General features: G+C 31.1%; 1 protein-coding gene across 3 annotated transcripts in view; it reads right to left on the reverse strand.

Annotated features, from left to right (window-relative positions):
- The window catches only part of LOC145259149 (ATP-dependent DNA helicase DDX11-like), a 310,336-nt gene that overhangs the window by 140,637 nt on the left and 152,510 nt on the right, over positions 1–17,189 (reverse strand). For all 3 annotated transcript variants that reach the window (XM_080116856.1, XM_080116857.1, XM_080116858.1), the window contains 4 exons: positions 11,902–12,008; positions 10,647–10,692; positions 5,042–5,146; positions 209–340 (listed from right to left, as the gene is read on the reverse strand). In XM_080116856.1, the coding sequence (XP_079972982.1) occupies positions 209–340; positions 5,042–5,146; positions 10,647–10,692; positions 11,902–12,008 (390 nt within the window). The remainder of the gene's footprint in view (positions 1–208; positions 341–5,041; positions 5,147–10,646; positions 10,693–11,901; positions 12,009–17,189) is intronic.

Genomic DNA, 17,189 nt, shown 5'->3' on the forward strand with positions numbered 1-17,189 from the left:
TTAAATTTTTTATGTGTTCAGTTGAAAACTCCAGGTAGAAAATTATCAAGTTCAAAAAGATGTACTTGATGAAGGCCAGCAAGTAAATTGGATGAAAATGTAAATTTAACAACTAAATGATAAAAAACTAATTTTAAAAAATCTGAAATATGAAAATGAACAAGTTCAGAGTTTCATGAAAATTTATTTTGCTGTTTCATTTACTTACATTTTCTATTGACCACCATCCGTCCATCTTTGTCTGCATTTGTCAAAGCTTCCAAAAATCCTTCAATATGCATGAGAGGTGAATTCATTTCCGGAGGAAACGAAAGAACATTTTCAGACACTTGAGGAGTAGCTGTATTCAAAAGTAAATAAGTGAATAGTACAGTTTTTTTTTAAACATTATAGTATACTGTATAAAGCATTGTTATAGAAGGTGACAAAAATGTGTAGCAGATAGAAAACATAAAAAACATACAAAATATACAGACAAAAATAATAGAAGGTAACAAAGATGACATGTTATCAGTAAAAAAAAATGTTTTAATATGTTTTCATTATCTAAGTACCTATCTCTATCTATGCCGTGCTGTAAATTACTTAACTAATTAAATTTTATAATTTTTCAAGATCTATTGAAAGTAAACTGCAATGGCATAAAATAAAACAATTTTTTAAATCCTATTTAAATAAAAAAGAATTTTATTAAAAATTTAAATCCATCATTATCAAAAATGTTAGTGGCAAATATATATCACATAATCACCACACACCAGTTCCCATTAGATTACCAAAGTTAAGCATCATTGAGCCTGGTCAGTACTAAAACGGGTGACAATTTGGGAATTCCAGGAAAGGTGTGGTTGTCATTGCATAACATTTGCTTTACAATTACATGTACAGCAACCCTTATAGGGGTTATCTATTGTCTCTCAAGACTAAACGGAGGTTATGAGTGGCCAATGGCAAAAGAAGCTGAAATTGAGACCACAACATAAAATGATCCCTAATTTCTAGACTATTTTAACTTTTTAGTGAAGTTAACAAACAAACAAACAAAAATGTTTTGTGTTTTTATGGGGGGGGGGGGAGGTCATAGTTAAGAAAAAATAAATTTATGTTACCATTAACACAAGGTTTGAATTGAAACCACCATCAAATAAACTTTTTCCTTAACTCTACCAATAACCTTAAATTCGAATGGCAAGCCTAACCTTTACTTCTACAAATCTTTAAACTTTAATCCTACAACTAAAATATGCATATGTATATTTAATCCTACAACTAAAATATGTATATGTATATTTAATCCTACAACTAAAATATTTGTATGTATATTTAATCCTACAACTAAAATATGTATATGTATATTTAATCCTACAACTAAAATATGTGTATGTATATTTAATCCTACAACTAAAATATGTATATGCATATGCATATTTAATCCTACAACTAAAATATGTGTATGTATATTTAATCCTACAACTATAACTAAAATATGTATATTTATATTTAATCCTACAACTAAAATATGTATATGTATATTTAATCCTACAACTAAAATATGTGTATGTATATTTAATCCTACAACTAATCTGAAATTCGAGTGACATTCCCTCTAAAATAAACTACTTTAATTCTATTAGTAACCCTAGGTAGTAAACCTCCAAGCAAAAAACACCATAAAATCACACACAGTTACCTAAAACATAGCCATCCTTTCAAAAAAAAAAAATGTACAGAATTTATCTCACCTAGCAATAAAAAAAAGTAGTTAATTGCTATAAAATGCTATAATCACCTGAAAATGAGAAGGATTATTTTACATTAAATCCATGTTTGAAACTAATATCTTACTTTCAATCATAAAATTGTTTTTCCTTTTGTTGGACAAGTTTTTTCTAATTAAATAAGTAGAATCTCATTTGTTTTTATTTTGGGAGTGGAAGGTGATTTTAGAAGGGTGTTTATCTACAATATACACTTTTTATACTGAAAGTATCCACTGATATATTTAAACTTAATTTTTGCTTCTAACTTTGTTAAATTTTGATAAACTCATTTTGTGTAAAAAATAATATCGAAATGATGTTGAAAAAAAAACATGCTGTTAGCAAAAAGACTATAATTTTTTGTAACCAGATGATATTTTTTAAGGAATTAATTCTTATTTTAGTTCTACTGTGTTGAGATTTTGTCTTTCTTTTTCCCACAACAAAACGTTCACTTCTTCATCTAAGCAGCAGTAGTGGTCTTCTGTTTCTCTCTCCTAAAATCATGCGCAAATGAGATAGTGTCCAAAAACAAAAGACTTGTATCAAACAAAAAATCGATCTTTTTATGTTGTCACCTCAGACTCCCAACAGCACTTAAACTTGGATGCTTGTACTATTTTTTGTATCGCAAGTGTCCCAGGTTTGAGTGCGCGTGCTTCTTTACAGTGGGTACAGACCAACTGTGGGTGCTTATTACTATGACTCTCCATACCATTACTAAACAAAAAAAGGTTTTCAAGTACTTATGTGGAAAAAGGACACAGGAACATAAAGCTTTACCTTCTCCTACCTTGTATCATTTGCTAGAGGCAAAAAGAGGAAGAGAGAAAAAAAAAGGAAAAAGAAAGATAAAGAGAAAGAAGAGAAATACAATGAATCAAATGACAGGGTTGTAAAACTAATCAAAAAAGTTAGTCTGAACAAGCAGATTAAAATTATTTTTTCGAAATTAAAAGAAAAAAATATGGAATTTCACTTTTTCTGAATTATAAAAAAAATGCAAAGAACTCTCATACTTGTGTTTCGCAAGAGTTCAGCAGCAAAATGTTTTCCTTGCATCTAAATTTCTGTATGTACAGTTGGGTAAGCAGGAAACAGGGAAGGTATTTAATCGAAAATCCAACAGTTCACTCTATTAGAGTAGAAGGCTTTCTTGCATCTAGGATACTCAACAGTGAAGGGGTGGGATTTTGTTGTTTGGTTAGTCACAGGTATTTACATTGAGGGGGAACCAATATTAGAAGTTCGTCAGAGGGCATTTTGTTAAAGTATTTGTAAAACAAAATTGTAGGGATGAGACAGGGGTTTGAGTTTGTTTGACAGTGCGAGACCTATTAGATTGGACACTCTTTCTTGTACATTGACCAAAGGAGGGAGTGAGACTAGTGGTTAGATGCACCAGCTCAGACACGATAACAATACTCCACGCATGGGCAAATAATAGCTTTCTAAAGATATAGGATATGGTCAAGTGTGAGTAGTTTTTTTAGCACAATAGAGGGAGCCCACTTTCTTTACAGCAGCATTGGCAGTGTCTTCTTTATTTTTGCTCCAATTCATGTTTCCTGTGAATGTGAGATCAAGGAGTTTGTTATGTGTCTTGGCTGCTGAGAAGGTTTCTTGCAATTGTTAAAGGAAAGGAGATTTGTCTTTGTAGCGTTAAATGTTGTCATCCATTCACATCTCCATTTCACTAGAATTCTTGAATACTGATACTACAGAGGCAATTATCCGGCTACCCAGGAAGCAAGATTTGACAAGATTGTAGAGTTTGGAGAGAACAGATGCTATTTCAGCAGAGCATTTCTTTATTAGTATAGCAGGAATAAGATCAGGTTTGCATAGGTTTTATGCATCACAATCATGGGCAGGGGGTGATGATCAGATCATCAAGGGTGGTTTCTATCTACGAAGGGAAATTTGTGAGTTATTTATGGGCGTTTAAGGTGGAGTTGGAACTGATCTACCTGGAGAGTAGTTTAGCCTTCCCAGTTGTTTTACAAACAACATCATGTTGGATAGTCAGGGATTTGTTGATTGCCCATTATTCACATTACAAATTTTTCAGAAATTGTGAGTTTCTGATTATTACAACTCAATGTATTTTCAGGTCATTTTGCTATACCTTTCCTTAGCTGCAGCTATTTCACTCTTACAATGATTTTTAACTTCCACAATTTTTTTTCCTATTTGTATCTACTGGGGCTAAATTAGCAAAATGCTTTCTGCTTTTGTACAATGGCAGCTGCACAGGTTAAAGTGAATCACTGGTTAGAGTGGGCTTGCTATAGAATTTGCATAGGAATATGTGATTCAATGCTTAGATTGACCTAATCAGTTACTTCATTTATATATCTGTTCACAGTGAGTGAAAAGACGTAGTCAGGAATCAATTAAGCTTGTTGATCCTCGCGAGATTGGAAAAGAGTCTGTGAAAGGGAATGACATAAATAGAAACTGTACATGCTGTTACCAGCTGCATCTGTACAACTCCAGAAACTGAGCCAATCAACGGGGTAGACATTAAAATCACCAAATACATATATTTGGGTGTTGCATCTATATTGTCAGAGATATAGTTGAGCAGAGTATAGTTCTGAGTTAAAAAAGAATGGTACAAGAAATATAAGTAAAAGAAATATAAGTAATGCTGTGTTGAAAGGTTGAAGCACATCTGATCACTTCAGTCTACATTATGTTCTTTAAAATTTTTTATATTAATTCGATTAAAATAATGATTTAATGAATAATTGAATATAACTTTCAAATAATATTTTTTTAAATTTGATTTTGTAAAAAACAAACAGCATTTTACAAAAATGCAAGAAACAAAGGTAAAATGCCATAAAGAAAAAGAAAGTTTTTTTTACACATTTTTTTTTCTTTTAGTTATATTCTCAAAGTATTGCTCCCATCATGAACAAGCATTGTTAAAGAGAATTATTAAAAGCTTCCAACTAAGCAATTTAACTTGGAAGAATGATTAATCATCCGTTTAGTATATATTCACCTTTTATTTCTCTTTTATTACATATTGCTGTTATGAAAGCCATGACAATAAGAATGTTTGATGGAAATAAAAGTGACTTCAATTCGAGATTAGAATCATGTGATTGGTGATAGCCACACTGACGAGTCTTAGTTAAGACAAAACATATATGTATGTGGATATTATAAAAATAATTATATATGTCTGTAATATAAGAAACCCATGGTCAGTAATATATACTTTCTGTTTTATTCAAAAGATCTTAAAATCCAAAAGAATCTGAATTTACCATTTGCAATCTGATCCGAATCAGGCTTGTTCTTTTCACTCAATTCTTTAAGAAACTGACTGAGACCAGATTCATTATTTGCAGGTTCTTTTGGCTTCAAAGGAACTACAAAATGAAACAAAGATTATTAAAAAATGAAGCGATTATGAAAAGGCAAAAGATGAAAATTTTCAAAAATAACCAGAAGAAAATAAAAAAATGTATGGTGACAACAGTGAGCAATCAATTATCATTGTATGTAATAATGAAAATAATTATCTTAAGATAATTTATAAAAGACATTGAATTGTAAGATTGACTAGTGAATAATAAAACAGCTTTGTTTTGTATCTTATATACTTTAAATCTTTTAAGCTACATCAGCTAGGAAGTAGAGGACAGACAAAGCAGTGTTGCATCATAATGTCCTCTTTACATTCGCAGATGGTCGGTCAGCTTTTTAGCCACATCTGGACATAGCAACTTTTGATTGCTTCATTCCCATTCTTGTGTGCTTAGTGCTTCTCACTGTAGCTAGGATGCTTCTGAACTGGGAGGGAAAACCTGAGAAGGGAAGATTCCCATGTGAGTAGGATAATGGTCATTCTTTAACCAATTTTGTCAACAGCTGTAGTCTGGTCACTTCCTGAGATGTTCGACATGGCTGATGAAGCTTCTTGATTTCAGTCGTTGGACCATAGGTTCACGTCCATGAAGGAGATGTTGATCATCACTGATAGCCTTTGGTATCTCTACTCAGTTGGCAACTTCCCATTACATCTAAAGGGGCGACATCAATGAGGAGATGCATGTTGTTCATGTTAGTCAGGTCCAAGCAGCAAGTGATCAAGTGGCAAGTGCTGTTCAATTTTGTTTTTTGGCATGCATTGATCTCTCCCAAACAGGACAAACATATTCCACAGTAGAATAGCACAGGACCAAAGCATTATATCTAAATGTGTGTGCTGTGGTGTCCTACTTAAAGTTGATCAGTTTCTATAGGATGCTTTTCCAGGAGCTGACTTTTTTTTTGTCTTCTTTACATCTTTTTCCTTGAATGAGATAGTGCAGTACAGAGTTATGACCAAGTAGACAGTGGCGATTTTTTTGTTATTTGAATTTGTGAAAAAAGTTATAAATGTTTTTAAATGTTTTGTAAGAGCTATTATGTTATCAGAATATATTCTTAATAATATTTAATTAAACTTAACTAAACTATTTTATTTTAAAAAAAAAATTTTCTTCTCAAAATTCAAATAACCTTCTTCAAATAAATAAAGTGATAATCCAAATTTTTATGATCAATTTACAATGAAATACTGTTTTTTCTCAGGTTTAAGAGTTTAGATATCCAACTCTTGAACCTTAATTCTATTTAGAAATTACTTTCTAGCCACCAAATAAAAAAATATTTAGGTGATAACATGTGAACATCCTAAAAAATTAGTGAAAAAAACAAAAAAAATAATTTAGAATTTAGAGTGCGAACATAAAAACGTTCACAACAAATAGAATTTAGTGTGCAAACATAAAAACGTTCACAACAAATAGAATTTAGAGTGCGAACATAAAAACGTTCACAACAAATAGAATTTAAAGTGCGAACATAAAAACGTTCACAACAAATAGAATTTAGAGTGCGAACATAAAAACGTTCACAACAAATAGAATTTAGAGTGCGAATATAAAAACGTTCACAACAAATAGAATTTAGAGCGCGAATATAAAAACGTTCACAACAAATAGAACGGGGTAGACATTAAAATCACCAAATACATATATTTGGGTGTTGCATCTATATTGTCAGAGATATAGTTGAGCCGAGTATAGTTCTGAGTTAAAAAAGAATGGTACAAGAAATATAAGTAAAAGAAATATAAAACATAAAAACGTTCACAACAAATAGAATTTAGTGTGCAAACATAAAAACGTTCACAACAAATAGAGTTTAGTGTGCAAACATAAAAACGTTCACAACAAATAGAATTTAGTGTGCAAACATAAAAACGTTCACAACAAATAGAATTTAGTGTGCAAACATAAAAACGTTCATAACAAATAGAATTTAGTGTGCAAATATAAAAACGTTCACAACAAATAGAATTTAGAATGCAAACATAAAAACGTTCACAACAAATAGAATTTAGTGTGCAAACATAAAAACGTTCACAACAAATAGAATTAAGTGTGCAAACATAAAAACGTTCACAACAAATAGAATTTAGAGTGTAAACATAAAAACGTTCACAACAAATAGAATTTAGAGTGCAAACATAAAAACATTCACAACAAATAGAATTTAGTGTGCAAACATAAAAACGTTCACAACAAATAGAATTAAGTGTGCAAACATAAAAACGTTCACAACAAATAGAATTTAGAGTGTAAACATAAAAACGTTCACAACAAATAGAATTTAGTGTGCAAACATAAAAACGTTCACAATAAATAGAATTTAGTGTGCAAATATAAAAACGTTCACAACAAATAGAATTTAGTGTGCAAGCATAAAAACGTTCACAATAAATAGAATTTAGAGTGTAAACATAAAAACGTTCACAACAAATAGAATTTAGTGTGCAAGCATAAAAACGTTCACAATAAATAGAATTTAGAGTGTAAACATAAAAACGTTCACAACAAATAGAATTTAGTGTGCAAGCATAAAAACGTTCACAATAAATAGAATTTAGAGTGTAAACATAAAAACGTTCACAACAAATAGAATTTAGTGTGCAAACATAAAAACGTTCACAATAAATAGAATTTAGAGTGTAAACATAAAAACGTTCACAACAAATAGAATTTAGTGTGCAAGCATAAAAACGTTCACAATAAATAGAATTTAGAGTGTAAACATAAAAACGTTCACAACAAATAGAATTTAGTGTGCAAACATAAAAACGTTCACAATAAATAGAATTTAGTGTGCAAATATAAAAACGTTCACAACAAATAGAATTTAGAGTGCAAACATAAAAACGTTCACAACAAATAGAATTTAGTGTGCAAACATAAAAACGTTCACAACAAATAGAATTAAGTGTGCAAACATAAAAACGTTCACAACAAATAGAATTTAGTGTGCAAGCATAAAAACGTTCACAATAAATAGAATTTAGAGTGTAAACATAAAAACGTTCACAACAAATACAGCTACAATAACAATGAACAATTTCCCTCCCTTTCTATCTGTGCCTAAAATTAAGCAAAAGTTTCTTGAGCAGTGTTCTGTAGGTGTATCAGAAGCGGCCATTAAAAATGACATCATAAAAACTAATAATTCAACCTACTATCTTTTCGAAGCTTATAACTACTTGAAAAATGTAAATCTGATTATTAATTTTATTATTTATTATTTATTATTTATTTTATTAATTAATTTTTTTTTCAATTAAAAGAGCAAAGACCAAATTTTTAAAAAATAACAGGTTTAATAGCAAATTATGCAATATTTGTTTTTTTAAATCAGTTTTCTTTAAAAGGATTTGAAGAAAATAAACGAAATTTAACTCATGTCAATTATAAAAAATCAATATAAATTCCAAAAAATCACTTACCTATAAAAAAATACTATTGAATATTTAGTTCCATTCTTCATTGTTCAGAATTTATCCATATTTATATTTTAAATTCCATGTATTTTTTAAATAAAAGGATCTTTTAAAACGAGGGTCGTAGAAAATCGCATTTTCGTAACGTGTTTTGAGCCAAGCTTAAAAGAGCTCTTTCTGCTACTATGAAATTTATCAAATATGGATTCATCAAAGGGACATAAATAATTTCTCTTTTTTATTGCGTGTGTTAACCAAAATTAGTATTTTTCGTCCTCCGTAGTTAAAAAGAAACACATTCACTTATATGTTTTTCCCCTAAAACAAAAAATCCAGTTCACCGATTTTTTTTTTTTAATTCTCTTAATGAAATACACAAGATTTTGATTGATATATTTTAATACTTCTTATCGACTGAATTTTTTTTTTTTTAAATATCTAAAAAAAGAAAACATTGAATGAAATAGAAAAATTTGCGGTTAGCATCCGGTATTTATTTGACGATATAAGCATAACATGAGCTTTCATTTAAAAAAAAAAAAATCAATGTGGTTTTTAAAAAAAAAAAAGGTTTTACACTTTGGACTTTACAGGTAAATTTCCAACACCTATTCTTTTTTTGTTTTAAATTTGAATATTTTCTTTATCAATCTTTATCTTCAAATTGTGATATATAAAACTTTGGTACATAAATTATTAAAATTTAAATAGACATTTCAAAATGGGGGAGGTGAATTTTAAAAAAAACCTTTGTCTAAAATATTATATTTGGTTTATTGGAAAGAGCATAAAATTTCACATTGACCCTGAAAATATCGTAAAAATTGAACCAATAGAAAAATTTTGATAGATTTTTGAAGTTTAAAAATTGAAAAATATTTAACTTGTAAAATTCAATTGATTTCATTACGTAAAAAAATGGCTGTATGAAGGCGCGCCAGCATTTTGTAAACATTTTGTAAACACTGTTTTTTAAAAAATAAAAAATAATATTTCTATTATTTTTTAAACAACTTTCATAATTTATTTTGGAAGTATATTCCATACAGAAAATAAACAACCCACTTTAAAAAGAGAAATTACGAGTTTTTTTAAATATTTTATTCACAGTTTTCTGTTAGAGGTGTCAAAAATTCCTCCAAATTTCTGATACATCTCATGTTTCTGTCCATCTGTGAAACACAATACTGTGGGGCTGCTTCCTGGCTGACAATAGCTTAGTCATTTTCAAATCTAATGTAAATAAGTTCCTGTTGAGCCATCCTCTTAAATAATGAAGCCCTACCAAAGTTCCACCATTACTGATCATGTTGTCTTAACATCTACCTAACACTTATTAACGTTTATTCTAGAATGGCCTCCCAGCCTTGATAAGCGATAACCCCAAGTTAAAAAAAACTTCCAAAATTCTATTTAAAAACAAAATATAATAATTCAGTAAAAACAAAAAAAATATTTCAGTAAAAACAAAAAAATAATAATTCAGTAAAAACAAAAAATATTTCAGTAAAAACAAAAATATAATAATTCAGTAAAAACAAAACATAATAATTCAGTAAAAACAAAACATAATAATTCAGTAAAAACAAAAAACACAAGAGAGTTAAAAAAAAGAACCAAAAATGAAAGTAAAAAGATTCTCAGGTAATATAGAATTTCTCGGTTGTTGCCTAAAATTTCATCTATATCAAAAAAAAAATGAAATAAAAAAATATGTATAATGTAAATTCCCTTGACAAAATGAAAATATTATATTCAAAAAATCATACAGATTTATTTTTTTATTTTTATAAAGAAAATCATTTTTAAGTGATTAATGTTAATGAGCATTACGACATAAATCTAGTAAGTATAAATTCTTCTTTCAAAATGACAGGCAAGACAATCACTCCTCAGATACTCATAAAATTTGATTATTTAAGAATAAAACTACTTGATCAATTTTACATGATTTTCAAAATATATTTTCATTTCATCATGAGTACATACATAATAGAGATTTTTCTTCTTTTGTTTTGGATGAATTTTAGACAAGAACCGATTTTTCATAAAAAGCATGAATAATTGCTTACCATAATTTACTGAAGACGGCTGATATTTTTCCACAAAGCCATTTAGCTGAAACAAGAAAAAATACCAATGAAACTATATTTTGTTGCTATTTGGCATCAAACTAGACAAGAAAAATAGTTTTATCAAATAATTTAATTCGTAATCAACAGAATATAAATATTAATTTGATGTTTCAAAGGAATAGAAATAATGAATTGTTATTTTTTATATCTAAATGCATTAGCAGAACCTGACCCAACGTTGTGTGGGCATCTTCCAGCAGTTTATCGTAAGTGACTGGAAAAGGCTAACACTCTTGCTGTAAGATGATACATTCAAAACACTATAAACAAAACTTTAACACAAGAAGATAATACTTATTGTAAGTTTAATTATATGAAAGGAATATTTTCATTATTTCAAGAAAAGTATATTAAAATTTTTTCTCAACAAATGTTTTAAAATGAAAACATAGAAACAACTATGAATGAAAATCCAATTTTTTTCATGGAAACTATATTATTATTATTATTATTATTATTATTATAATAATAAGAAGAAGAAGAAGAAGAAGAAGTATCCAAGAAGTTTCAATAAAAGAAGTGATTTTTTTTGTAACGACAAAAACAATTTTTTGTTAACAACTATGATTGAAAACAATTTTGTTTTGCAACAAAAGTATTAGAAAAGTGCCTTTTTCCTATTAATAAAAATTTTTTTAGGGTGCTTTTACATTATTGGAATGAAATGGAGTTTTCAGATAAAAAACAATGGTTTCAACTGATTTTTTTGTCAATTCTAATAAGTTACAATGATAAGTTCAAAATTATGCAGTCGAAATTACCTGAATTTTACTGAATCATTAAAAAAAATAACTTTGTGTTAGCAGGTGAAAATTGCTGCCATCTTTGTTTAATTCGAACGAAAAATTCCTCACTGTTGGACTCTCCTGTGTTTTACGATCGTTTTCATAAAATTCTATTTTTAATAAAAAACACCAGATCAATTTTTGTAAGTTTTTGGATACAAGGAATACGTAAATACCATTGTTTTCATGTGAAATTCAGTTTTATGATTTCCGAAAATCTCGTCCCAATTCTGTAGAAGCACCCTATTTTGTTGTCTGCAAGCACCTGATTGTTAATTGGCTAACTGCATTTGTGGGCTCTGTTTTTCTAACAGAAGATGCAGATGCGACTATGGATCAAGTTCTGGATCAGTAATAAGATTTGAGAAGAAAATCTTTCATTTTTAATTGCAATTTTATTTCCTTACCTTTTTTGATATGGAACTTTTCTTGCAATAATTAAGAACCTTGAAAAGATTGATGTTGTCTAGTTTTGTTTCATACAGGAAATCATTGATAGTCATAATTTTAGACTCTGAAACAAAAAATATAAACATATTAGAAAATATTTGCTTTGTGAAGTTATCCTATAATTGTATTAATGTAGCCAATTCTATCCAGCTTTGGGTACAATTACTTTATGATTATATTTATTGTTTGAGAAGTTTCATTTATTTGTCTTTTTTTATTATGCAGATTAGTTCTGTTTTAATTATTTTTTATCTTCTAATTTTAGGTCAGTATAGTAAAAGTGAACATACAGGCTTGCCTCAATGATCACATATGCAAAGTTATTTTTATGAGCAGAGAAAGGAGGTTTAATCTTAATAATAACTGAAAATAATAAAATACGGAAAAAAGTAATCATGTATAGAAATTAAATTCTATAAACAAAGAAAATAAAAATAAAGGAAAAAATTTCTTTCATAAAAAATAGACATATTGCTCTTGATATTTTTGTCAGTAAAATAGGAATTAACGTATGGACACACAATTGCATTATTTACAGATTCAGGGGAGATGGAAGGAGCAAATTACTTTTATTTTTCTTGTAAGTAAAACTTACATCACATATTGTTTTTATGTAAAACTTTACATCACATATTGTTTTTAAGTAAAACTTACATCACATATTGTTTTTATGTAAAACTTACATCACATATTGTTTTTATGTAAAACTTTACATCACATATTGTTTTTATGTAAAACTTACATCACATATTGTTTTTATGTAAAACTTTACTCACATATTGTTTTTAAGTAAAACTTACATCACATATTGTTTTTATGTAAAACTTACATCACATATTGTTTTTATGTAAAACTTACATCACATATTGTTTTTATGTAAAACTTTACATCACATATTGTTTTTATGTAAAACTTTACATCACATATTGTTTTTATGTAAAACTTTACTCACATATTGTTTTTATGTAAAACTTTACATCAAATATTGTTTTTATGTAAAACTTACATCACATATTGTTTTTATGTAAAACTTTACTCACATATTGTTTTTATGTAAAACTTTACTCACATATTGTTTTTATGTAAAACTTTACTCACATATTGTTTTTATGTAAAACTTTACATCAAATATTGTTTTTATGTAAAACTTTACATCACATATTGTTTTTATGTAAAACTTACATCACATATTGTTTTTATGTAAAACTTTACATCACATATTGTTTTTATGTAAAACTTTACTCACATATTGTTTTTATGTAAAACTTACATCACATATTGTTTTTATGTAAAACTTACATCACATATTGTTTTTATGTAAAACTTATATCACATATTGTTTTTATGTAAAACTTTACTCACATATTTGTTTTTATGTAAAACTTACATCACATATTGTTTTTATGTAAAACTTTACTCACATATTTGTTCAAGTAAGAATTAACTTGCAGTTAAGTTTTACCCTTGATAGTTGTTTTGGCCTTTGCAGCAAGATTTAACTTGTGTGTGACTATGAATTGTTATTGATAATTAATTATCACTTCCCTTGGTAACACCAGGTAGCCTTGCTAGTTTTATATAGTACAATAGAATCTATGAAAATAATGTTTTTCTTCGTTTATTTAGTTTTTATAATCAGTTTCTATTAACATTGAATTGTTGAATATTATTGTGCATGCACTAAAATAAACATAAATTAAACATATTTTCATTTTGATTTTGTGATTTTAAGGAGAAACATTGGGTTTCTACAAAATTATTTTTAAAATATGATCTTTATTCCATTTACAAAACAAAATGTAGAGGAAAATGGGCAATAATGATCATACATGTATATTTAAATTTTTACGAAAAATAATTTAATGAAGGAATATATATTTAAAATAAATCCATTTTGCAATAAAATTGATAGCATTTAAGAAACCAAAATGCATTCTGGTGAATTTAATTTCATAATCGTTTTAATAGAATTTGTAGCAGCAGCAACACCTTACGATTTGAGATTTTGGATGTTTGACTTATAAGCTCTGTACTGATTGGTGCTAGTGATCAACTTCCTTTCTGGCTCGCCCAATTAGAGGTCATCCCTCAGGCCAGCTGAGTATGTGACAGAGCTTATAAAAAGGTTAAACACATGCCGGCTCTCTCTCTCTTTCTTTCTGGCTCTTGGTACTGACAACATACTTATCTCTTGGGGTGCAAGAGAACACACTCAGGCCTTTGGAGACAAAGAATTCATCATGGCTACTGTTGTGAAGTACGTAGCTACAGCTACAACTAAATACGAAACGGCGTGCAAAGCACGCAGAGCTCTGTACAAAACACGTCTCCGGTAATAAAGCTTCTGGTGCTTAACTTGAAAACGACTGCCTTTGTTCTCTGTTACATTTCGCATCATTACATGGTGTAACGAAGTGGGATTTCATTTTTTTCTTCTTTCCGGAACAACGTAAACACTGTGGATAATTATAATCATTCAGCAAAACGTACATATTTTAACTCGGACTTTGTGGTTACATATCCTGGCACGGAATTTATCAACCACGTGGATTCGGTCATTTTTATACATTCGTCGGCAACAACATGGCATATGCAATTCCACCACCAGTGAAAATGGAAATGGACAGCGATTTACGAGAGAACTGGGCCCTCTTCAAATTAACCTGGGAAAATTATGCAGCTGCAACGGAAATTGGAAAAAAAGCAGCAAAAATACAGGTAGGAACTCTGCTTTCTGTCATCGGTAAAGAATGTTTACAGATATACAAAAATCTGCCAATATCGGAAGAGGAACAAGCGAGTACAAAAAATATTTTGGAAAGGCTCACAGACTACTTTGAGCCTAAACAAAACACCATATACCAACGGTATATGTTTAATTCCTGTACACAGGAACAGGACGAAAAATTTGACAGTTACTTAAATAAATTAAGAAACCTAGTTAAAACCTGCAAGTACGGTGCACTTGAGGATGAATTACTACGTGACCGAATTGTGATAGGTACCAGCAATAAGAATGTACGGGCCAGACTCCTTAGTGAATCTGGACTTAACTTAGACCGGACAATAGATATTTGCCGAAGCACTGAACAGGCTGAACAACAGCTCGGCAAACTTAACAAATCAGTAGAGAACGTCCACTTCACGAAAGCAGACAAAAAAAAAGACACGCGAATTTATAAAGGACTGCAAATTCTGTGGACAGAGCCATGACAAAGGGAAATATCAGGCCTATGGACTAACGTGTGCGATCTGCCTAAAGCGCAATCACATTGCCAGGGTATGCCAATCACAGACACAGCCTACCCCACCACAACGGCCAAACAAACCCATGACGCAACGAACTGCAAAAGTGCGCTATGTTGAAACAGAAGTGCCCAGCAGTGATGAAAGCATTTATGTTCTGGGATCTCTGTCAGACCGCAAACAGTACCACGCAGACATTTGTCTACCCATCCCAGGAGACAGTGCAAGGACCACGTGTAGATTCCAAATTGACACAGGAGCAAGCTGCAGCACCTTGGCCCTTGCCGACTATAAACATCTAAAAAAAACACCACTACAGCCTTCTCACACAAGGTTAAGGCTGTACGACAATTCCATACTGCAACCCTTGGGCTCAGTAATACTTCATTGTGAGATAAATGGCATAAGAAAAAAAGTCAACTTTCAAGTGGTGGACAGCAACTCACCTTCACTTTTTTCCGGACAGGCTAGCTCAGCTCTGAGGCTGATAGCTTTTAATACAGAATGTGTTCAACAACTGAGTGAAGTAAAGGAGGCAAGGACTACTAAAGAAGACATCCTCAGAAAATATGAAGACGTTTTCTCTGGCCTGGGGAAGCTACCAGGCAAATACAAAATCGAAATCGACCAAAACGTCAAGCCTATACAAAATAATCCCCGCAGGGTTCCTCTGCCACTGAAAACGGAATTAAAAAGAAAACTCAATGAATTGGTCGATCAAGGAGTAATAGCCTGGGTCATAGAACCAACCCCATGGATCAACAACTTGTCGTCCGAAAGCCAAACAAACTGCGGATATGCATTGACCCATACCACCTAAACAAGGCGATCAGGCGCAACCACTACCCAACACCGACTGTTGAGGAAATTGCAACTAAAATAAAGAAGGCCAGATTGTTTTCGGTTGTTGACGCTAAAGATGGCTTTCTTCAGGTTGTTTTAGATGAATCATCTTCCTACTTGACAACCTGCTGGACCCCATTTGGCAGAATATGATGGCTTCGAATGCCATTCGGAATCAGCTCAGCCCCCGAAGAATGGCAGCGACGACTCGACCACTGCCTTGAAGGACTTGAAAATACCCAAGTTATCGCAGATGACACCATAATCTACGGGTCTGGTGACAGTGATGCGGAAGCGGACAAAAGTCATGATGCTGCCTTTACAGCGCTCCTGGAAAGGTGCCGCAAAGTTGGAATAAAGCTGAATCCGGACAAGCTCACCTTTAAAAAATCTTCTGTTAGTTACATGGGACATATCTTCAGCGCACAAGGGCTAGCACCCAATCCAGACAAGGTCACGGCAGTATCAGAGATGCAACGCCCTACAGACATTCAAGGTGTTCAACGATTGCTGGGAGTTGTAAACTACCTCGCCAAGTTTGCCCCAAAACTCAGCACAGTATGTGAACCACTCCGACGCCTTCTTGACAAGGAATCTGTGTTTGACTGGCTACCACAACATGAAACAGCATTCACGCAGATCAAACAGCTTATCACCAAAGCCCCTGTTCTTCACTACTATGATGTGAGCAAGGAGGTCTCACTTGAATGTGACAGTTCAGAAGTTGGCCTTGGGGCAGTCTTAACACAAGATGGACACCCGATAGCATATGCATCCCGGGCACTCACAAAAACTGAGCGAAACTATGCCCAAATAGAGAAAGAGTGTCTTGCTATCGTTTTCGCAGCAGAACGATTTGAACAATACATCCTTGGCAAAGAGAAAGTCAAAGTACTCTCCGACCACAAACCCCTAGAGACAATATTGGCAAAACCCATTCATGTGAGCCCAAAGCGACTCCAGCGAATGCGATTAAGGCTCCAAAAATACTCTCTAGATGGGAGATACAAACCAGGACCCCAAATGTACATTAGTGACACACTATCTCGGGCATCACCACCTACTGCCCCAGCCACAATGGAAGAGAACCATACCATATTTCATCTGCAAGAACAGGAACTCACAGAAGGGTTAGAAAACATCAATATGGAAGACG

This window comes from Euprymna scolopes, chromosome 34 (assembly GCF_053919585.1).
Source record: "Euprymna scolopes isolate OS-2025 chromosome 34, ASM5391958v1, whole genome shotgun sequence".
NCBI classification, from domain to species: domain Eukaryota; kingdom Metazoa; phylum Mollusca; class Cephalopoda; order Sepiida; family Sepiolidae; genus Euprymna; species Euprymna scolopes.